The sequence below is a fragment of the Biomphalaria glabrata genome, chromosome 1 (assembly GCF_947242115.1).
Source record: "Biomphalaria glabrata chromosome 1, xgBioGlab47.1, whole genome shotgun sequence".
Lineage (NCBI taxonomy): Eukaryota > Metazoa > Mollusca > Gastropoda > Planorbidae > Biomphalaria > Biomphalaria glabrata.
The window spans coordinates 62630815-62654938 of NC_074711.1; the positions used below are offsets into that span (position 1 = coordinate 62630815).

The 24124-nt window shown below is 33.9% G+C and overlaps 2 protein-coding genes across 8 annotated transcripts in view; one reads left to right on the forward strand and one right to left on the reverse strand.

Annotated features, from left to right (window-relative positions):
* Nucleotides 1-3243: 3243 nt before the first annotated feature.
* LOC106050607 (rho GTPase-activating protein 19-like) lies at nucleotides 3244-19751 on the reverse strand. 4 transcript variants are annotated; one of them, XM_013205628.2, is made up of 11 exons: nucleotides 19505-19751; nucleotides 14650-14898; nucleotides 11528-11617; nucleotides 11186-11398; nucleotides 10591-10898; nucleotides 9203-9307; nucleotides 8723-8965; nucleotides 7970-8071; nucleotides 7694-7798; nucleotides 6333-6824; nucleotides 3244-5422 (listed from the first exon to the last, which is right to left on the reverse strand). In XM_013205628.2, the coding sequence occupies exons 1-11, from the start codon at nucleotides 19518-19520 to the stop codon at nucleotides 5354-5356; spliced, it is 1992 nt and encodes a 663-aa protein (XP_013061082.2). In that variant the 5' UTR covers nucleotides 19521-19751; the 3' UTR covers nucleotides 3244-5353. The 4 variants fall into 4 exon arrangements, with proteins under 4 accessions (XP_013061082.2, XP_013061083.2, XP_055862647.1 ...); XM_013205629.2 differs by lacking the exon at nucleotides 19505-19751 and adding an exon at nucleotides 17202-18196; XM_056006672.1 differs by lacking the exon at nucleotides 19505-19751 and adding an exon at nucleotides 15521-16432.
* Nucleotides 19752-19792: 41 nt separating this feature from the next.
* The window catches only part of LOC106050606 (anaphase-promoting complex subunit 4-like), a 129525-nt gene continuing 125193 nt past the window's right edge, over nucleotides 19793-24124 (forward strand). The window contains exons 1-9 of one of the 4 annotated variants that reach the window (XM_056006653.1): nucleotides 19793-19884; nucleotides 21862-22006; nucleotides 22088-22187; nucleotides 22616-22817; nucleotides 23033-23065; nucleotides 23220-23267; nucleotides 23428-23533; nucleotides 23628-23732; nucleotides 23817-23900. In XM_056006653.1, coding sequence (XP_055862628.1) covers nucleotides 21887-22006; nucleotides 22088-22187; nucleotides 22616-22817; nucleotides 23033-23065; nucleotides 23220-23267; nucleotides 23428-23533; nucleotides 23628-23732; nucleotides 23817-23900 — 798 coding nt within the window. In that variant the 5' untranslated portion in view covers nucleotides 19793-19884; nucleotides 21862-21886. Of the gene's footprint in view, nucleotides 20008-20087; nucleotides 20151-21861; nucleotides 22007-22087; nucleotides 22188-22615; nucleotides 22818-23032; nucleotides 23066-23219; nucleotides 23268-23427; nucleotides 23534-23627; nucleotides 23733-23816; nucleotides 23901-24124 lie in introns of those variants that run through there. The other 3 variants (XM_056006647.1, XM_056006663.1, XM_056006657.1) reach the window with 3 other exon arrangements.

Sequence of the window (24124 nt, forward strand, 5' to 3'; positions counted from 1 at the left end):
TCACGCTCATGGACCTGCATTCATGAACATCTAGACAACTGGACTTGACCTTGTGTCCCACCTACTACTCACGCTCATGGACCTGCATTCATGAACATCTAGACAACTTGACTTGACCTTGTGTCCCACCTACTACTCACGCTCATAGACCTGCATTCATGAACATCTAGACAACTTGACTTGACCTTGAGTCCCACCTACTACTCACGCTCATGGACCTGCATTCATGAACATCTAGACAACTGGACTTGACCTTGTGTCCCACCTACTACTCACGCTCATGGACCTGCATTCATGAACATCTAGACAACTTGACTTGACCTTGTGTCCCACCTACTACTCACGCTCATGGACCTGCATTCATGAACATCTAGACAACTGGACTTGACCTTGTGTCCCACCTACTACTCACGCTCATGGACCTGCATTCATGAACATCTAGACAACTGGACTTGACCTTGTGTCCCACCTACTACTCACGCTCATGGACCTGCATTCATGAACATCTAGACAACTGGACTTGACCTTGTGTCCCACCTACTACTCACGCTCATGGACCTGCATTCATGAACATCTAGACAACTGGACTTGACCTTGTGTCCCACCTACTACTCACTCTCATGGACCTGCATTCATGAACATCTAGACAACTTGACTTGACCTTGTGTCCCACCTACTACTCACGCTCATGGACCTGCATTCATGAACATCTAGACAACTCGACTTGACCTTGTGTTCCACCTACTACTCACTCTCATGGACCTGCATTCATGAACATCTAGACAACTTGACTTGACCTTGTGTCCCACCTACTACTCACGCTCATGGACCTTGCATTCATGAACATCTAGACAACTTGACTTGACATTGAGTCCCATCTACTACTCACGCTCATAGACCTGCATTCATGAACATCTAGACAACTTGACTTGACCTTGAGTCCCACCTACTACTCACGCTCATGGACCTGCATTCATGAACATCTAGACAACTGGACTTGACCTTGTGTCCCACCTACTACTCACGCTCATGGACCTGCATTCATGAACATCTAGACAACTGGACTTGACCTTGTGTCCCACCTACTACTCACGCTCATGGACTTGCATTCATGAACATCTAGACAACTGGACTTGACCTTGTGTCCCACCTACTACTCACGCTCATGGACCTGCATTCATGAACATCTAGCCAACTTGACTTGACCTTGTGTCCCACCTACACGCTTGAACGTGACAGTATGTTACAGTGTGAGAAGGAAACATTGATGTCAAGTCTGAAGACGTTCTAATGAGACTACATTGAAAGATCTTTGAATCTTGTAGTTCAAAGAAATAGTGTACTGGACAGCCGTACAGTAGGTCTCTACAACATTCAATACATGGTATGAAAAAAAAAATTTTCCTATGTAAATCTCATCATAGTACAGTTTAAATGGCAGAAAGTCTTAAAAGGTCTGTGTGTGTAAAAAAAAAAGATGATTAGTATCAGAAATGTATACAAGCATTAGTGTGCTTATTGTAAGTATAAGTGTGTACTTTAATTTTAGTTACATTGAAATATACGCCTAACGGAAAACGGTTTTCCTTGCATTAGACGTGGCAAAGTATATGCAGGTCACGACTGGGTTTATACTCATCCTTGTCTCCGGAAGTCAATATTTGCAAATAGGTCATTATATTTTTTCTTTAAAATTCAAAACTGTCTGATCTTATATATCCAAACTTATGGTGATTTTTCTTGTTCTGAGGAAATCTGTACAAGATTGCCATTAAATGGTGGTTACCTGCCCGTGTAGTACTAGAAGATTGCTCTAGACCAGTGAAGAGCAAACTACAGCCCGCGGAGAGATTTAATTCAGCCGGCCACATGTTGTGTAATAATAAATTTCAGGCTCTTAGTACGAGTAATATTGTGAATTTTAACTTTCATAAATTACTTTTGTAACGCCCTGACCTTATTTTAAAATCCTCAAAACCCAGTAAACAAAATTTTGGGGCATTTAAATGTAATTCCAACAAGTAATTACTCACAATGGAGTCGATGCTGTTCTTTATACCACTCGGCATGTTTTGAATCTTAGTGTTTCTACGAAAGACGTAAATTCTAAACATCTTGTTTTTTTTTAAACGAGTGGAGTTCAATTTTAAAGCAAAAAAAAAATGTGTTTTATTTCCTTTGCAACCTTATTGTTTACAACCTTATTTTACGTGTCGAGAGAACCTGTTTTCCGTCTGCAACTTTTCATGGGACTAGAGAAACTATTCCTTGATTCACAGCTGCAACCATATCAATAAATAGATAAATGTATGAATGTATGTGTCCCAATAAAAATCAAAACCGTTTGACCAATCTTGATAAAACTTGGCATAACTGTTGCTTAGATCATGGCGGAGACCGTTAAGTATGTTTAATGTTCCTGCCACAACCAGAGGGCCCTAAATATAATATTTTTAAAAGTCTAAATTTATTTCTCTATTAAAGAACAATTCTTTTTAACAAATCGGGTAAACCCTTTTTTTTTTTTTTCACAGTACCGGTATTTTAAATTTGATGTGAAAATGTCAGATAAACCCATTTTCATGGCAAAATAAAAAATTGTAAAGGGAACATTCTTCGTGTTTGACATAGATAAGTTTCAAACAACAAACAAAATGTTCTATTTGCCAAACAACTAGCTAAAATGACTTAAATGTCACATTTCACGAGGTTAAATTCACAGACTGATGTGAAGAAAGACAATGCTAGTAATTATTTGATGGCTAATTTGAAATAATACTTCACGTTTTTATGAATTCTGAAAAATATTTCAATATTTTTTGATAAACTTTTTAATGTGGATTGCAAAATAGTGAAACCAGAGTTATAGTTTGACTTCATCATTTGGAAAAAAAAAAGCATCTCAGATTGGAGTAGATCTAGACAAAATTCAGTTTTCCATATTGACAGACTCTTAGAATATCTGGGGTTACCTTTATGAAAACAAACATTTCTGAATTTTATCATACAAAAAAAATTATTATGGCCCAGAAAAAAAAAAGTTTTTGGCCCGCCCCTAAAAAAGTTTGCCCCTCAATGCTCCTGGCTGTCTCCCCGCCCACCGGCCAGGAAGTTTGGACTAGGATGTAACATTCTTCAATTTGAAAGGAATATCCCAAATATGTCAAAGTGGTTCAGTTAGAAAGACAATTTGTACATACAAAACAAAGACTACAGGTTTTTTCAAAAACACAAAGAAAGATAATTGGGAAAATATTTGTTTAATGTCACGCAAACTATATCAGAAAGTAACTAAAATAAAACCTTGGAATGTTTGGAGTGTGACACAAGTCCCAGCAGATTACAGTCAATTCATGTTCTACATGCATACCATTGATACACATTACTTTTTTTTTTATATACAATCTAGCATGTGAGCAAACTGCAGAGCTGACAGTAGGAATACATCAGTTTAAAGTGAGACAAGGCAGAATTCAGATTATAGAGAGAGAATGTTAGGGTCATCACAGTGAGATATTTTTTTAATATGGAAAGATACAGACAGAGTGAAAAAATAAATCAAAAACATAATCACATCTTGTTACTTGCATTCATCTCAGAGTAACTAGTAAAGGGAAGTAACTAATAAAAAGTAAGAGACGAGAAGACAAAACTACTGTAAGAGCATTAAATACTTTCCTTCAAATTATAGTAGTTAAAAACATTTTGAGTAAACTGTACAAACATATTTTTTTTTAAAATTATATACAAATGAACAGTTGTTTATATAGAGTGGACAACATTCTTCAATCATATAAACTGCCTACCATCAACCCCATAATCAAATGTTCTTAGTGGATCAAAAAAATAGGCCATAATCAATATAAGTGCAATTCAAAAAATGCAATCAATAAATGTTTGTTTGTCACACTTGTAATGTAATCCACTACCAATTAATGTTATTCTCACACAAATGTTTACAATGTCCATAGAAAATATCGTCATTAAGGTTGCCTGTATGTACACTTCAATGAAACTTGTAATATCATGTCAATTAATACTAGCTAGTCATTTGAGCAAAAATAAGTTGTACAAATAAATATTGTTCATCTAAATAATACTGTACTGTTGTATGTTCAGGATTGTGCTCTAGATCTTGTCTACACCAAATTAGTTTGGCATGAATGAAAAGTGAACATCGCTTCATCCAAAGCATTAGAGTATGTGGTGTTGGACAATCAGTGACTATGATTTAAAAAAAAAAAAAGCATTGGTTGAGCAGCTCATGAACAAATAGAAAATGTAAGCCACCCACATCCTTAAGAAATCATTTGAGTACATAATTATTTCTGAATTTGTTAATGTACTAATATTAGTATTAGAAAACGTACAAATTATTTTCACAAAAAAACTATGGGTACCAAGCTAATGTCATGAGTAATGGGGAACATCTCATGTGATAGCAAACATTAAAAAATTAACTATAAAGAATGGTTAAAATCAAATCAAATTGAGAAGAAAAGTGTCATGTCTGAACTGTTAGTTCCTTACCAAAAAAAAAAGATTGTAATTTATAACATTTCATAGTTTCTTTGATTCAAAGTTGATTTTGTTATCCATAAGGAACTATAGGAGTTTGTTATCCATGAGGAAATCCCTATTATCATGACTAGTGAAACTGTTTTTAAGAAATCCTTGAGGATCACAGTTATTGACTTTTTCACACTGATATGTCACCATGTTTTTATTTTCCTTGAAGATTTTTGCTCATTTCCAGAGTATCTTCAGTGTGACGTTCAGTTTGTGTAAGGCAATTATTGTCAATTATGAATAGGTGTTGAAATCAAATCACAGAATACACTATATACACAGCACTAAAATTCCATGTCATGAATTGTATTGAAAATCAATTCACTTCGGTGAATGTCATGTCTTGTTTTGGAAATCAATTCACTGCGATGAAATACTTCTGGAGTACTGAACTATATAAAGCTAATGAAGGCAATCACTGATTGCAAACTAAAGCTCACACACAGTCAAGCTCTTAATTAGCTTTCACAATTTGAGAATGGAAGGGAACACATTCTTCTTGGTTGATAAGTTAAGAGTTAAATATTGTACATATATACACGTGTGGTCAACTTGGTCTCCATTATTGAAAATATGCACAGTGGTCAGTTCCGGAGATGGAAAAAATACACATAATCCTCTTCTTCTTGGAGGACGTTGCATCAGCACATACTAAAATGTTTCTGCTAAAACAATTTTTTTGGACCAAAAAACTTGTATGTCAAATAATATCACAAATTAGAACATAATAAAATGTCTTCATGCCATCAGTAGTACCACTTCACTGACTAAGCAAAAGGGTAAACTATATAGATGTTTCTAGAGTATTGTTACTCTGGGCCATGTGGAGCAGACATCTTGGCATAATTGGAGTCTAAAAAAAAAGAAAAAAAAAAAAGGTTAGCAATACAATAAAACCAAGATGTGGAAAATTATCACATAATGTAATGATGCTCCATATGGACAGTTGGATAGATGTTTGTCCAATGGCCACTTACTCTTGGAAAAATTTTTCATTCCAACAATATTTACCAGTAAGGTTATTTGATATACATAAAATACTAACTAGATATTCTAAGGGAGATCACTTATTAAATGGTAGACATAGCAATTGGCATTTTCTCTTCCAATTATAAGGCCTTGCCAGCTTGTGTTTTATAACATTGTCATATAGTTCAGACGTTAAAATATGATAGGGAAAATTATTTTAAAAGGGAAATCATTTATCTTGTTATCAGTTTATATGGCGTAAATTATCAATCATCAGATATTTCATATGCTTAACATATATTTTGGGTTGTTAAAGACCTTATTCATAGATCAACAAGTAATCAAAAATTAGAATATTATTAGCACATAAGAAAAGCCAATACAATACAACAATAGTGCTACAATGGTGCATGGTGACGGAGTAGTTAAGTGCTTGGTCCAAACCTGGGTTCAAATACCAGTAAAGACAGATTTTAAATTTTAGGTGCTTTTGCCCATTCAACTCTAATGGGTACCTGACTTAGTTGAGGAAAGTAAAGGTGGTAGGTCGTTGTGCTGGCCACATCACACACTACTTGTAAACCATTGGCCAAAGAAACAGATGACCTTAACTGCTTAACATCATCTGCCCTATAGATTGCAAGGTCTATAAGGGGAACTTTACTTTTAATTACTACAAGGCTTTGATCCCCAACTTTCAAAATGGAGTTTCATAATGAACACAGCACCGATTGATGGTTTACATGTTAATTTCAACCAAGATTTAAATACAAAATTATAACATGTAGACTTACACCAGGGACTTTACAGGATTTCAATTCCTTCCTTGAGAATTTTAGCTGACCATTGCTTGGTGTCAAGGGAGCCTTTACTGTGTTGATAGGGAAACTTGGCAAATAATTGATCTCATTCTCAGACTGAGAGAAGATGTACTTTGGGCTGAAGGAATTTGACAGTGACAATGGGAGTGGCTTCAGCCTTGGCGACAGATTCTGAATAACTGGTGATGAATTTTCTGAATTAATTTTTGTCGAGGAAAGACAAATATTTTCTTTAAAGGCGTTTGCAATGTTGGTGGCTTGAAGGGATACATTTTCTGGAAGGTTCTCTTTCTGTGATGAAGAGTATGGAGAATGTTCCAAGCACTCTTGCTTAGGGGGGGAACAGTCTGCTGGAGTATTCATTGTATTGCCTCGTTTATGCCTTGGTCGAGATAATCTTGTGTCCCCAGTTGGCTTGGATGAAGTAGGTGACATTAGAAGATCACTCAATACAGGACCTGAATTCTAGAAGATCAAAAAAATATTAAAAATAAGTTGTGAATAAAGATAAATAAATCCTTATTAGACAAAAAGAATTCATGGTTAATGTAATTCTGGTAATTAATACAGATTGGGTTTCATTACTAATCTCTATAAAATATTTCTTCTTTAAAATAAATAATAGATAATTTAGATTTTAGCTGAAATGATTTCTTTATAAAATAAAGAGTGGGTTTAGAACTTGCATTTGTTTGGAATAACAAAAAGATATAGTATTAAATGCAACTACAAAAAATAGGAATGTCTAATATGAAATTTAATATTAAATCTTATTATTGCTGTGCTTGCACAATTTTAAAGAAACATTTTTGTTTATATTATTGAGTGTAATTGTTTGGTAATCCATTTTTCATACAAATATACACAACCCATTCTTTTAATATCGGTATGGGACTTGCCTAACAATTAGGTAAGAGGAGTTACAAGTGAGAGTTTGGCTCAAGGAGTTATTTAAATAGTATAAAGTGTCAAGTTGATATCAAAGAAAAAAATATGAAACTACGTGATGTTAAATAAATACCTACAAAAAAAAAAATCAGCCTACGAAAGCAAAAGAGTAAATCAAAACACAAATTACAGATTTTATAGCTAAGGAAATGGAAAAATAATTGACCAGCAGCATGCGCACACAATAGTAATAATAATAAAAAGCAAGAAGCAGATTTTTTTTTTGTTTATATATAAACCTAGAGTGAAGACAATATCAACACAGCAAGTTTAAAAAAATACACCTAAAAGCCAAAAAAAAAAAAAAAGAAAAAAAGAAAAAGCTAGATGTGCAGAGATGAAACCGAAACCAGCTAGAAGAGGTGCTACAAAATAAAAAGTCTTACAGTAAAACATAAACTGTTGAAGTCCAGCCTCTTTCTCTGAGAATGTAATTTATTATAAGAGCAGTGGACAACTGCCACCTTATCTGAGCCAGTGTGGGAGTAGTCCTGGGACACACAACATAATGCTCATACAAGTTAGTAGGTAGTGAGAAGAAATACTAAACAATTACTATGTTGTTGTTTTTAGTCAACAAAAATGCATTAGAAAAGTATTGTGAAATGACAGCATAATGTCACAATGTTAAAATGGGAACAGTAACTATTGATGTCACATACCTTTGGTTCATCATTGGAAGAACAAGATGTGGCAGATGATGTGCTTAACCTTGACATTTCTGGATTTCTACTTTTTGATCTTCCAATGGATGGAAACCGCTTCTATAAAAACAAAGTTATATGTCCACTTGTTAAAACTACATTAAATGATCAAGTCAGGGCAATAGCACCAACAAAGTCAACACTGAAATAAAAGACTTATCAATAGAAGAGCCAGATTGACTAGTGTTTTTTTAACCTTCAACTATAGCTGCTTTATTAGTTCCCAAATATAGTCACTGTGAATGATCAAATTGTTTGTTTCCTTATTGTCCTGCCACAACCTAGTCATATTTTTTTATTGCTCAAAAGTTGCAATTTAAGCTACAACCTAAATCCTTTTTATTTATAGTATATACCACAATAAAATGTCTAGAAATGGGATGGAGGATATTGTTACAAATTTTTCAAAACTATTTTATTACTTTTCATTCATTATAGATATTTATTTTTGTTAAGTTTTTTTTTTTTATATTTTTGAAGTTCAAACAATAATTTTGATTTTCTTATGTAAAACAGGCCCATTAGCTTAGGGATTCTGTAGATATCATCTAGAAAGAGCTTAAAAGGAGTATTGTTGATGCCATGCTTTGCATTTCTAAAATACTCAAATGCTAATGTAGTGAACAAATGTGTAAACATTTTACTTTTATACACATAATACAATCTTATTTGTTAGGATTATCCCAAGCTGTTAGTGAGAAGTAGACTTACCTTGATGGAAGCACTAATAGATTTGCTGCGCTTGTGCTTCTTGGTAGATGAAGTTGGTGTGGTCGTAGCTTTGAGTATTTTACTTTTGAGCCTAATGTTGTGTGGAGTGTCAGGCAAGGACTGAACATGAGCAAAGAGATTCTGCAACTCATTCTGTGTGTTGCTTGCCACATCATCACATCTGGAACGCTCACGGTCCAAGTAGCATACATTGGTCACCAGTGTCCTACCACTCACAGATTTCTATATCACAAAGGAGCAGAAGTACACTTATTATTCATTATACACTCATAATGGTTCATTATAATTTCAATAATTATTTCATTTAACTAGGCAACAAATAATAAGTAGTTGTTCTAGGAAAAAATGATCATTTTGTTTTGCTTTTTTTTTCCCTTCCATCTCTGTGGTTTACTATTAGAACTAGTGGAGAATGTGTTGATACATGCATGATGTTATATACATAAGCACACTGCATACCTTGATTTGGTGAGGATCACTTGAAGTTTCACATTCTGCACTAGGTGATGATTTCTCTAGTCTATTCCAGTAATTAGCAAGGTCAATAACCAATTCTTTGGGAGCCTTTTTAAAATACAAAACATTTACACGGTTAAAAGATAATTAGAAGATTTTGTGTGTAGGTGTGTGTATGTGTGCAAAAGATAAAACAACTAATAGAATTTAGTTTTAAATCTCAGCTAACTAGTAGTTTTCATGAAGATTATTTGTTAGTATGAAAGCCAAAGTCAAGGAGTTTGGTCATTAAGAAGAGTCATTATAAATGGCATTTGCGCAAAATGTTCACAAGCAACTGCAGTTTCTCATGCCTAACAAGTTATATTTATTTCTATAGAGTGGATTTACTTGACTAGCCATTGGAATATTTTGTATTTCAACTTTTATCTTACTTTTAAAGTTATACAAGCATAACTAATGTATCATATAACATTGTCTTAAGCCATTATTTGCAGAAAGCCTTTCTTTTTTTTTTTTAAATATATCTTTTTTTTTTTTTCCTCTAAAATACTTTGACTGGCCAAGAAATAAACTTCAAGAGACACTATCAATCACAGTAACTTGCTCCACACTACCAGGTGTGTCATATCAAAGAAGTAATCTTAGGTCTGGTGTCCTCAGACAGAACACATCTTTTGGTTCAAATCTCCAATTTGATCAAGTGGAGAAAAAAAAAACTGAAGGCAGGTAATGTTGAGGGAGGGGCAATTGGTGGAGGTGGGAGGGATGTCCCCCCTTTTTCATGATTTGTGGCTAACAAGCAATATTAGCCTGTGTAAAGGTGTTCTATAGCCAGTGCCCTAGGCAAGCAATTAGAGCTCTACCTCTCACTGGGGCACACAATAGAAGAGCCAGGTAGAGGGTGATGGCTGGTCTGTAATTGGGGGAACCAGCTAAGTTGAGGAGCATTGAATTGAAGTTCAATAGCTTTGATAACAACAGCTACTAGTACTGACTTTTACACCCTCTCTGATTTATTGTTTTCAGTGTAAGAAAATAGTCAACTGGTATCTATAATTTTCTACACAAACAATCCCAACACTCATGTTTAATATGTAAAGTAAAGTAAAGCTTTTTATTTTCAGGATGAGTTTTTGTTTATTTCTGCACTACTTTCCACATTTGTTCATAATAACTGTACAGGTTACTTCAATTACAAAGTTAAAATAAAGCCATATTGTAACAAGATACTTAACATCTCAAAATATTGTGAATGTTTCAAGTAAAGTGAGACCATCCCTTTTTTCCCCTTATTAGGTTAATAAAAAGAAAGAAGAAATGTGTTGAACAGAATAAAAATATTTGGACCCATAACATTGATCAGAAAGCCAAAGGAAAAAATAACTTACTTGAAATAATTCATGAGCATTCTCTATCATGAAAGCCACAGCAGGTTCGGTGAGACTAACTATACTGCACACTTCGGAGGCTCCCACTTTCCTGTTCAAGAAGAAGATTGGCGCAAAGATGGTTCCCAGGGTAGCGGGGGTCATCTTGGTCTCTACACAGTCAGCTACTCTCTGCAGAAGACGCACCAGATGCAATGTCATTTTCTGAGATGGGCTGGGCATGAGGAGCATCAGCAGCTGCAGAGCAGAGAGCTTCTTTTTGTTGTAGCGTTCTTTATCCTCTGGGGTTCTGGCATGTTTTCCAAGATCTGAAAAAGGATAACAATATTAACACCAATGTCTAATGACATGGACTTGAAGATCATAGCGTTAATATATTTTCTCCAGAATAGGTTTCTACAGTCACAAAAAGGGCTCTATAAGATGAAGCATAGTTTTTCTATGACAGGAGTTTAAAATAATGTAAAATATCTAGACCTGGGAAAAAATTTGGGGTGTGTATGTAAATTTAATCTGTTGGCTAAAGAATGATGTCAGTCTGTGAAAATTACAGTCGTAGTATCCCACCTATACATTGACATCATTGAGGACTCACCTATGATTTGGCGGTGTGCTTCCATGTGGCGGTCTGTGAGCAATGGTTCAGGCAGCTCCCTTAGAAATTCTTTCAATACACCAGCCACATCATAGGGTGTGTACACCTGAGGGTCAATCATCACTGAAGGCCCCTGGGATATTAGAAGCTCTCTTAAAGTGTTCATTCTCACACAGTTCCCAGGTTTACGGAACAAGCCTTCTTTGCAGACGTCTGCAAGGGTTGGGAAAAAAAGGTCACCAAATTAGCTTATAGAAACATAGCCTCATTGTTCACTAGATCAACCTAAACGAAAACTACAAGAAGATTAGCAAATGATTATATCTTGAAATAGTTACTAACTTGATTCCATTTTGAGAAACTTGATCAAAGGTAGCATGAGACAGACTCCCTCGTCTGTCAAAGGTGATCCAAAAAGGCCATTATTTTTATCTGTTGATACATTTATGATTTATGAAAATAAACACTAGTTTATTGAACCTATCTTTAACAATATGTGCAGTGTATGTGTGTGTGTGTCTTTATTATAGTTCTTTGTGTGTATCTTCATCAAAGTGTGTGTGTGTGTGTGTGTGTCTATACATGCTATTTACTTGCCATATTCAGTTCTATTGTAAGAAAACAACATCGTTCTGCTCATCCATTTACACTTTTCCCCTAATTTCACTTCAGCTGTAGAGTTTCCAAACTTCCCTGGACCACTTGTCCCTTTTTGTCAGCCTCACTCCCCTAATTCAACTTTGACCTTCTTTTTATTAGCCCAAGAGAAACCATGGGCCAACGTTTGCCCAGGACTTGCGCGCGCTTCAATGGTGTCACGCACCGGGGCAAGGAATATAAAAAAAAAATGTCAGAATTGAGGAACAAGAACCATCTTTTGTCCGTCTGCTAGGCTGAATTCTTAGGGGACTGAGAGCCGAGCCCAGCGCTAAAGACATTTGAGACCATGAATGATTGGTTTTATTGGTCCGCAATAGGTCAAGGGTGACCACGTGTCAAGGCGTTATCAGCAGTGTAGAGATAGACGCATTCAGAGCGCTAATATGCTTTTATGATAGTATAAGGGCGAAGGGGGAAGTCAACCGAGTCCCACTGCCTAGTAGATCGTTGTGAAGATGATACATAGCAAGGCAAAGGGGGAGGACTGCGAGTCATTAAACTCCTTAATGCCAGAACGTGCCGTGTGTCAGGACGATAAATGGGTTTACTTTTGGTCTGACTACAACTGTTCCATCAAGATGTGCGTTAGTTGAAAAGGGAAGGGTGAGTAGTGGGGAATGCACGTGCCAGCTTTTACAACCGCATTACATTCTATTGCTTAGATCAGCCATTTGTATGTTTTTTTAAATCGTCACTAGTTGAGCTTTATATATATATAAAAAAGTCATACAATGTCAGCTTTGTTTTGTTTTTTTTGATAAATGACATCTTAGACACGAAGAGGGTGGATGCTAAGACTCTATTTAATTATTAAGTTTTGAAACAAGGTCTAAATAGAGATTAAAGGCGCAATCAATGCAATAGTCAACAAATCGTTTGTCGAATACTAGAGGAGGAGAAATAACAGGAACTGAAGTTTCGACCTAGTCTTAACCTGGACATCTCTTACTGACAACAAATTTTCATAGAATTGAGTTGCAATGTCCCAGGTCCGTGTTCTTCTTACTACCCTAACATTTAGGTGGCAAGTATTTCAGTAAGAGAGGTAAACATGACACAAATGAATGTTCTGATTTGATCAACCCATCTCTATAGTGGTACAGTGTCAGTTCCAAGAGAAAAGTTGAAGCTAAAATATATGCCAGGTGTTGGGAAACATGAATAGGACTTAATTAGTGCTTACTAACAGGTTTAGGAATGACTAAACATTAAGCGATATTTACTGAACCATCAAATATTTATTGTTGGTGAAGTTACGATTATCATTTTCAACAAGTATTTCAATCCTACTATGGTCTGGATTTCAGGAGACAAAATGGATTCAAAATAAATTAGAAACATTTTTTTTTAAAACTTCTAACTCAACAAGCTGTTCTTAGTAAAGATTACACGTGCATCGGTGTATTGCATATGTACATTTCAATCTTTGCAACAAACAGTATATTTAATATGTAGATTTAATCTAGAAACTTTGAGACTTGTAAGTCAACTGATACCGATGGTGAAATCTCAAAGCGCTAAGGACTAATCAAAGTGAATCGCAGTTCAACCAGAAACTGATTTATCTCCCCTCATTACGACTTCACATATCGGAGCGAATTCCGTCTTTGGCTGTTGGGTCGACAACACGGATTCGCGAAACTAATCTGCCCCACTGCCGGGTGTTTACTTTCCCTTTAGATGTTGGAAGGTGTTGCCGACGATGAACTCCCTCCACAATATCGAGTCTATCTTCCAGTTCCTTGGGATAAATGATCCCATTTTATCAATTAGGGAAGTTCAGGCTAATTTATTGAAACCTCTTAACGGTTTATATGTTGTTTTTTTTTTAATTAAATATGCAACACGAACAAAATCAACTCAACTGGACACGTTGTTTAGGCCTACACATCAGTCTAAGTTAAAGGCCTGCACATTAGTCTAAGTTATAGGCCTACACAATACTGACATTAGTTTAAGTTAAAGGCCTACATTCCGTTTAAGTTAAAAGCCTACACATCCTTTTAAGTTAAAGGCCTACACATCAGTCTAAGTTAAAGGCCTGTACATAAGTTTTATAGGCCTACAAATATGTATAGGTTATAGGCCTACACATCAGTCTAAGTTAAAGGCCTGCACATCAGTTTTATAGGCCTACAAATATGTATAGGTTATAGGCCTACACATCAGTTTAAGTAAGTAGAAAAAAAAAAAGAATTATATTATTATTAGTAGTGCTTCTATCAAGACACCTGGACAAGGTACAAAAGGTCATTGTTGTTGAACGAAAGATATGTGCTGGACTTAACTAGCTGTTAAAGGAAACGTTTTGCCAGGTTGACACACGATATTGTGCCCAAGCCACACACCACACAATAATAGAGAGGGACACGGATGGAGTGGGGTGGACATGGTAGAAAAGATTCAATGGCTGTGTCCCTTGCAGTCCACTAGGTCCACTTTACGTACCTTCAGCCATTTCAACTTGACCTATAGTCCTCAAAGAAAGTCATTCAGGAACAAAGGGACTTACCCCCGGGCTGGTATAAGGCAAACAATAAAGCAACGCGTGCCTCTTGACTACGTCAAGAAAAGGTAAACTGACCCGTGTTCAGCAATGTGTTCAAAGTTTGCCTTTTCTGTTTGTGCTAGAACACGCCATTTGAACCTTTTGTCATAAACAAAGACTTGTAATTTTTTCGCGAAGATACACAATCGCACAGGTGCGAAGGTTGAATACTTTAAAAAAAAAAAAAAAAAAGGTCATGGCTGACTGTTTTTTTATGAAGTGGAGATAGTCCCTCTAATACTAACTAATGACGTACCAGATTTTCTCTTGAATACTGCCACGTTCGTTAATCCCAATTTTTTCTTCTTGTCTGAGTCGTGTTCGTAGTCCGAGAGCAAAAGCTCGAGTTTGTCCCCACTCAGGTCCAAGAGGAAGGCCAGGTGCATGTGACACATTTCCAAGAACTTTTCTGGCACACACTTCATGGTCCTGGTCACGTACTTATCTTCCAGATACTGGAGCTGTCTCTGAGTAAGAACATCCATCTTCTCCAGCATCAACAAATCTGCTCAAGATGAAATGGAAAAGGTTTTATACGGTTTGCATTATTCGGGTACCACACACAATAAAAAAAAAAAGGTTTTAAATAAATAACGCAAAACAAATGAAAGTACTATAATTTAGTCGAAACTAGTCCATTGCATCATGTTGATGAACCACTCAAAATAATTTACAATGAATCAAAATAGTTTCATAAAACAAGTCAAAGAGATACAAAATGAAAAATTGATCCATTTACGCTATTCTTTAAGCTAGATATTTTGGATCCAGAGCAGATATACAAAGAACCACTCGATAGTCTGGAAAACTTTTGACGAAATGTAAAACACGTCCAAGTTATAAGAATAAATATGGCTGGATCTGATTAGAATTATAAGAATAGATATGGCTGGATCTGATTAGAATTATAAGAATAGATATGGCTGGATCTGATTAGAATTATAAGAATAGATATGGCTGGATCTGATTAGAAGAAGCTAAGGATAAAACACGCTCACAAAATAAATAAAAATACAACACAAGCGAAATGTCGTTCATACATTTCAACGTATCGTTTTCAAAAAGCCTAAGAATCAAAACCAATAGTAAATAGTTATACTAAAATAATTTATAACAAAAAAGCTTACCTATATCACTCAAGATTCTCATATTGATACAAATAATAACACTATGAATTACAGTGCCGCGAACACTGTTTTTGACACTAATTCATCCGTATGGTCAAAGTCTCTGCGGAGGGACGCAAATCTTATCTCGATTGGGGCTATCCCCCGTTAATTCGCTAGGAAGAAATGTAACACGCTCGTGTAGTTTTCCTTTAGGGTCAACAGAACGAGACTCGAGTTACCTCTACACGCTTTGAGAGCACCATCAAGGGTCCCGAAGGACCTCACAAACTAATGGAAAATGATGCGCGGGTCCCGCGAGACTCAGCGGGGCGAACCAAATAAACAATGAGCGTGTTTCTTTCCCTAGATGTTAAACAACGCAACTAGCTTTATGTGAGGAATGGTCTCTGAGAGGGGAAACATAGTACACTATGGTCGACTATGAGAAACCGTAGATGTGCATAGAAATAGTCAATAATTTAGATGTTGATTTTAGAAATATACGAGCGTACAGTTTCTGGGCTGGACATTTAAATCGAATTCATTGTTAAAACATCTGGAAAGCGTATTTATTTTAATTTCTTAAAAGTTTAAATTATATCAGTCACGAATTTGAGAGATGAGCTAATTTAATTTTATGTTAAAGAAAAGAGTATATAAAAAATGTGTATCTCTCATTCTGTGTGTGTGCCCTTTAACCTTTAAACTAACACCTTAACTACATGTAAGAAAACAAAGTTCACAAGATGGCATTCCTAAAGCAAGTGTTGATTCCAATTTGAAAAGGAAATTAATGCATGAAAAATACGTTACAATCTACAGCACAGTAGACCAACTGTCACGAGGAGGACAGGGAATCAATAATAACAGCTGTCCGAATAAGAGTAATATCACTAGTTAAATTTAAATATAGTTAACTAATCTTAGAGTAAGACAAAGTTGAATAAAATGTAGACATCATACTCTAAGTCTAACTCTAACATAGCTCCCAATTATTTGTTAAATAATAATAACAACGCTAAATGCAATTCATGCGTTTCCATATTTTGTCTACATAAGATCTTTAAGCTTAAAGCTCCTAAGATTATGACGTCACAACGTCAATACATTTCTAATGCTAATACGGCTTATGCCTGGAATGGGGTAGAATACTGCCAATGGATTAGAAAGAACAATTCTATAGTTCTGTGGCCTTGTATGGGCACACATGTAGATTTGTTTTTAAAAAAGTGCGGATCTAGAAACTAGATTCATTTACTTGTCTAAATATTAACCTAGTATAATAAGCCTACTATAAATATTCATATTTGAATGTCAAATAAGATAAATTAGGTTAGGTGGGCTTGAAACATATTTTTGAATATGAACAAAAGGATAGCATTTGGAGTTGGACATTATTATATTAAGAAAGGAAAGTGTATTATAATATGGGCTACTCGTTGGGTAACTGCCTACAGATTTGGAGCATTTTAAGTTTAAGACTAAGTTATATTTGTCGGTAGTCTTTCACTTACACTGTATTAGTCTAGATATTTCAAATATTTGAAAAAAATGTAGATAAATAGACTTTATCTGTCACCCAAACGTCCCTTAGCCTTAGCTTTACTCAGAAATAATACATTGTTAGTGAATCTCCGAATGTTGTTAATCGATACATCATTTATAGGTATCAAAGTGTAAGGAAAGTATTTAATCTTACCTAAATGAAGTTATCGTTTCTTCACTATTTTATGTCCACAATTCAATGTCATAACTACAAAAACTCCATCAAAAGTTAGGCAACAAACAACAACTTTGATAATCCAAGTTTTTTTTTTGTCGGGATATTTATCCAGAGAAATAATTCAACTTCAATGAAAGATTATCCAAAAGTTGAAATTAAACAACAGACATATGTCTATGTCTTCAATATCCACAACGATTCGACTAAGTCATGTAGATAAGCACACAGAGATTCTTGACTGTATTACTGATATAAGTATAAGGCTATTGCGATTTGGTTCAGAAGACGTATACTTTCAAATTGAAGTCAATCTAGCCGATGTACCATTATATATGGTGGTCAAAATATAAATCAGCTGATGACTACTAGATTTCGAAGATAATTGACAAGTGGTCAATAGAAAAGGTGGAGCCTGTGTACTAAGCCACGCCTCCAACCAATCCAAAATCGTTTTTTTTTAACAATACCTTTGCCTACTGTCCGATGACCGGATGTAATGTACATTACGTAATGGGCATGCGTCCATAGCAACAGAATCATATAGGAGGTCGGAAAATTTTCCACATTTATGAATAATATAGATTTAGATCTAGAGCAACTAGACTTTAGATCTAGTAATAGGTCAAACTGGTGGATTTTCAAAGGGCTTAGATCTATCTTCTTATCTTATAAATGCAGATCTGGCTCTAGATAATCTAGATCTAGAGTCTAGATCTATATCAAGTATGTCTATATCTTATTATCTAAATTCCTGTTTATTAGATTTCTCTAAATTTAAAAGCATTCAATAAAGTTCCCCACCATAGCTTGCTAAACAAATACTTTGGTATTACTGGTCCATTACTCCAATGGATTTATCTAGAATTTCTTAATTAATAGGGAGAGAAAAAATTGTATTAGGTCTACTAGATCTAATAATTGGCTCTAAATCAACACCAATAACAGTAAGCTCAAGTAAACCTAAAGTTACTGTCTAATGTCCTCTACTATCTAATTTACATAATACCTCTAAATATATATTGAGTCTAGATCTAGACAAATTCTAGATCTCTGACTAAAATTGCATAAGTTCGGGAACAAAAGATCAACTATTTGCAGTTGGCTGCATTTAATGATAATATATTGATAGAACAATAAAAAACAATACAAGATACTGAAATTTTAAAAAGAGAATTTTAAAAGACTCTAGATTAGATCTAGACTAGAGATCTCATCTAATTAAAAATACAGAGGCTACATCAAAAAAGAAATGATTAGGCTCTAGATTCTATGTGTGTTCCTATGTCTATCTAGTCATGCATGTTAATCAAATGTCAATGTTAATCATTCAATTAATGTTAATCAAAATACTGCCAAGTCATTCACATTGGTTTTCCTGGCTGACTCAGGCAACCCGTTCCATGCTCTAAAGTCTAATAGCACTAGGAAAGAAGGAACATTATTATTATACAAATTTGTCCTGGCACATGGAACAAGAAATATACCATCATCTTTGTGTCTTTCTGAGTAGATCTAGATCTAGACTAATCAATAGTCTTCAATAGGCCAGGACTGAGACTCTTCTAATAGATCTCTAGATCTATATATAAATCTAGACATTTATAGATCTAGAATGGATGTCTAGATTAGAGTAATAGAGAATCTAGATCTAGAATCTAGATATATACATCTAGATTCTAGACTAGATCTATTCAGTGGCCTAGTTAGGAATTTGACAACATTTGTTTATCGCCCAGGGCCAGGGGAGCTTTATCTCTAGGGGGCCCCTGCATTTTACGTATATCTAGACATCTAGCTCTAATATTCAATGTGAATGTGAAAAGCAATTTCGAACACTCATTTGCCCCCACCCACCTTTCAGACCTTTGTTTTTCAAGTGGGGACCCTGGGGGATTTTCTAATTCTCTCCCCTCCCTAGCTACCCCATTGGATTGTCTGGATCTATTCTACTAGACTCTAGATCTAAATTCTAGATCTATCTAGACTCTAGATCTAGATCTATAGATTAGATTTTATAATAGATCTAGAATAAACTAGATATATTATAACTATTATACATATATATCTAGATACTACATTATAGATCTAATTAATAAATATCTAATAGATTAAATTAGATTCTGGAGTCTATAATCTAGATCTAGATAAGAAAAACTAAGAATAGAGAACGGCTTTTTACAACACATCAAAAGCCAAGCGTAGGCAAACAAACTTTCATTTTTCTTTAACACAGTCTTAGTCAAGTCACAGTGTAGTGTTAACAGAGAAACATTACATACCGGGTCCGTGATCCATATTTCAGTACGCCTATCTATGGTCTAATCCAAAGTAACGATAAGACGTCTATGGTCTAAATGAATATGTAAACAATTAATATAGAGCTAGATCTACATCTAATTAATTAAAATAGCACAACTAACAGAATTATGAGAATTTTAAAATATTATAATCCAAATTGTTGAAATCGCCGCGGCGTTTGTTTGATTCCTAACAAAGGTCGTGATTGGCTAGAAAAGATTGCCCTGAGGGTTGATGCTGTTTTATTATTAAGCTATGCAAGGTCAAAGGTGGATTTGTATGCGCATCAGCGGAAGCAAAGTCGGTTCCTGTAAACTTTGAGAGCTGAATTTAAACAAAATTAACGAAGTTCATAAATCTAGTAACAGATCTATATCTAGACTCTCTAGTTACAAATACTTTCTTTCGATTATTTTATGATTGGTTTAAAAGCGAAAGTCAGAAAATTCCCAAAACAAATTTAACAACTATCTCAGTATCTGGGGTAATAAAAAAAAGTCGACCTAGATCTAGTAGATAATCTACAATTTAGATAAACAGTTCACTCTACACTACAGTACTCTACTTTCACTTTCAGTACTTTCACTTTTAACTAAATCTAGATCTAGAATCTAGATCTATCATCAAGTATAATAAGTCTAGATCTAAAATATTTTTTATCTAGTCTCTCTCTAGATATATAATATTATAATATATAGAATATAGACTAGATGATACTAGATCTAGATCTACATCTAGATTTCTAAATCTAGTTAATAGATTCTAGAGTACTAGTAGTACTACTAGATCTAGAGACGTAGAGTGTCGTAGAGTATTCTAGTCTAGACTCTACTCTACTCGATCTCTAGTTCTAGTGACACTAGTGACTCTAGGTCTAGAATAGATCTAAGATTAGTATAGATCTAGATCTATAAATTATTAAATAGTAGATCTATAATAAATATAAATATAATCATGTCAAGACGTAGTCGTAGACTCTATGTGAACTATGTCTACTATTATGATCTATATTTAGATCTAGTTCTATATCTATTTAGTATTTTTAATCTATAGATTATAGATCTAGTTATAGACTAGTATATACTAATATAGTATTGACAGTATAGATTAATATAGATTAGAATAGATTATAGAGTCTAAATATAATAGATCTATACTAGATCTAGATATCTATATCTAAATATAAGATCAGTATTTTGATTAGCAAAACTACTTTCGCTTTCCCTTTTAAAGCCTTTATTAGATATTAATTATTATTAGATTCTATAACTATAAGATCTAGACCTCTAAGTCTAATATTATTATTATTATTAATATAAAATATAATAATAATAGTCTAGTATTAAATAAATAATAGTCTCTGTCTCTATAATATCAGGTTCATAAATGTCTAAACAGTAGACTCAAGATCAGGATCTAAATCTATTGATCTATATATAGAATCTAGATTCTAGATCTAAACTAGATCTAGTAGATAATCAGTCTAGATTAGAATATTTAGATTTCTTGAAATATTTTTTTTTGCAAATAATAATAGCATGGATTACTTTTAAGATGTCTAGTTTAGAAAATGATAACAGTTAAGACATAAATAGTAAGCCTTAAAGTGTAAATCTTAATTCCATTAGTAATTATTTATTGTAAGATCTAGAATCACCTCTTTTGGTATATTCTAGTATCAACAAAGAACAGAGCAGGGTTGCTTAAATTATAAGAATTCAAAACCAGTGAATGTAGATCTAGTTACAATGATTTAAAAAAAAACAAACAACATTAACATCTGTTTTGTATTGGTCAGTTCCTAAAGGTATAAAAAGCACACATTGAAAAAAAAATTTAACAAGTCAGCAGGAATATTGGCTTAAAACAGACAATAATATTGCAAACATGTAATGATCATGATTATTTAAAAAAAAATTAACTTTAAAAACATTGTTTCACAGCAATTCAAATCAATAAATGGATTATGCTTGCTTAAAAAATTTAAATATTTGCTGTAGTATTATGGAGTGTCATAAAATGATGGTAGAAAACAGGTCTATAAAACCTTTGAAAAGAGTGGTTAAAAACAATTATAAAAACTGTCAGTAGTCCTCCGTTATTTTAACTTTGATATTTTGTTTTGACTAACAGTGTGACACTTTAATAAGTACATTTTGGTTGTGATTGTAGCATACTTCTTGATGAGTGTATTGAAACAAACTTGTTCTTAATATAAATGTATATATTTTGGTTCAACTGAAAATAAATAAAACAAAATAGAAAATCAATGTTCTAAAAGTGTTTAAAAACAAATATCTTTCAAGAAATATAAATTTGTATGAATATTTGTTTTCAGTTTAAAAAACATCTAAAACAGTAAAATGTCAGAGGAGATAAAAAAGTTTAAACTGAGAGATGAGAAGCATGTTGTGGCAGAGATAGAAATAATGGCCTGGTCACCCACCATGGACTTACTGGCTTTAGCAAATGTTAATGGAGAGGTAAATATATCTTCTCGTTAATAGCATAGTGACAAATAGAATTATTTTTTTTTACATAATTACATCTGCACTTTTATTTAGGTATTTGTTAATAGACTGTCCTGGCAGAGAGTTTGGTCTTTAGCTCCACCTTCTGATGGAGATAGAGCTGGAGGACTTGCTTGGAGACCAGATGGAAAAGGTAATAGTTGCATTGATGGTGGTCATTTTTTTTTGTGGAAAAAATGACTAGGGTCTACAGTCTGTTTGACAAGTTTTTATATTTATATATTGTAAAAAAATATTCACATATAAATTTAAAAAAAGATAAATTGTATTATTTCTAAATGGAAAACAATTCTAAATGGGAAACAAAAATTAAACATGATAGTGGTATTTATCTGCATTTTAAAATTTTGGAATAGAATTTTCTCAACAGCCAAAATACTTTTGTTCAAAGCTAGTTACCCCATGATTTTGCATTTTCATACATTAAAAGTATTTCTCTTCAGTACCCTGTACCAGTATGTAGAGCATCCCCAGAGGAATGTGCATCTAAGATGAACCAAATCATTTTGATCCATAATTACTTTTATTAGTATTATTTCCTTTATTGTTTCTTTCTATTAGTCATTGCAGTTGGATATAAATCTGGAGTGATTAGAATCTGTGATGTAGAGAAGGGAGATCTTGTGTATGTAGGTCTTGTGAAAGGGGGTGTGACATATCTGGAGTGGATGCAGCAGTCAAAGCATATGTGTGAAGGTCCAGACCTTTATGTGGAGGATAACACTTCCAAATACCTACCCACAGCACAGCAAGTGCATTCATTGTGAGTTTTATGTGTTTATAGTTGTATGAATACGTTTTTTTTTCTATTGTGTCTACTTTCTTGATTATTTTAGCATATCATGGTTACAAAATATTTAGTGGAGTTCTGTTTTCTTGCTACCATAATAAATGTGTTTGAAATGGCTCAGTTCAATAATTATATTTATTTAAAGAAATGATATTGTTTTCATAAGTATGCTAATTATTACATTTCAGATATACAGACAACTCACTTTCAAAAGATCATTCGTAAGTTTGAAGATAATTATTTCAACTTTATTGAATTCTGTTGGGAATTCTAAGATGTTTTTTTTTAACTTTCAAAAACAAAACTAAAATTTTGAGTAAATGAAACAATTTTAATTAAAATGAAAATTTAAAAACTATAAATCATTTTTTTCAGAACCTTGGAAGCTCACGAAAGATTCAGATCGCTCACTTCACAGAAGGAGTAAGTGTTCCCTGATCCTAACCAAAGCAAAATATTTACCATTGAAAATACTGTAGAAATACTGAAGAAGAAAAAACACATTTTATGAGCACAATTCATCGTTTAGTAATTAATGGTTTTTTTTTTTTTATTTTTAATCAAAACTATTATCTTCTTTCAGATTGAATTTGTTTATTGTTGGAACTGACATCAATGAAGTCAACCTATTTTCTTATGGTGCCTTTCCAACTGGTGTCATGAATGTTTCTATTGATGGAGTTTCTGAGGTTATTTGAAGAAAAAAAAATTAACATTATTAAAATAGTACTTTACATAGTTGCATGTTTGTAAACAGCTAATGTTAATGCTTTATGTATTTAGAAACAGGTAGTTGACTCTGCAGTTGTGTCACCTGACCTGAGCTACCTTTCTGTTGTCATTAAGTCGACTAATTCTTCAGGGTATACCAGCTACTGGACTAAATCTGTAGGTTTTTGCTTTTCTCTTCTTCTTTTTTTATTTTATAAAAGTGACTAATTGCTAATTAAATATTTGTTTTGACGTTTGCAGTTCCACACATCCTTACTGTTGGCCAGACACAGGGAAATTCAAATCTTAGCATCTAAGTATATCATGATAGCATCAGCACAGAAGGTGAGTTGAATTATTTTATGTTTCAGAAATTGTTTTTCAAATCAAACAAAGGTGAAATGTTGAAGCACCTGGCCACCTAGCTATTAGTCCTAACCTTTTTCCCTTAAACATTTTTCCTTATATTACTTCTTGGAAGACTTATAATTTCATGACTTAACTAGGGAAAATGAAGTGCTAATGATCGTTATATTGGCAACACCTTCCCCTTGTAAAACATCATCACA

What these genes read in the sequence shown, in the direction of transcription:
- LOC106050607 (XM_056006672.1), bottom strand. Translation starts at nt 15,542, where the DNA reads ATGAGAATCTTGAGTGATATAG. An exon ending in TCAACAGTTTATGTTTTACT is followed by an intron (nt 6,825 to 7,693) that starts GTAAGACTTTTT and finishes TTGATCTTCTAG; the next exon opens with AATTCAGGTCCTGTATTGAG. An exon ending in AATCCTGTAAAGTCCCTGGT is followed by an intron (nt 5,423 to 6,332) that starts GTAAGTCTACAT and finishes CTTTTTTTTTAG; the next exon opens with ACTCCAATTATGCCAAGATG.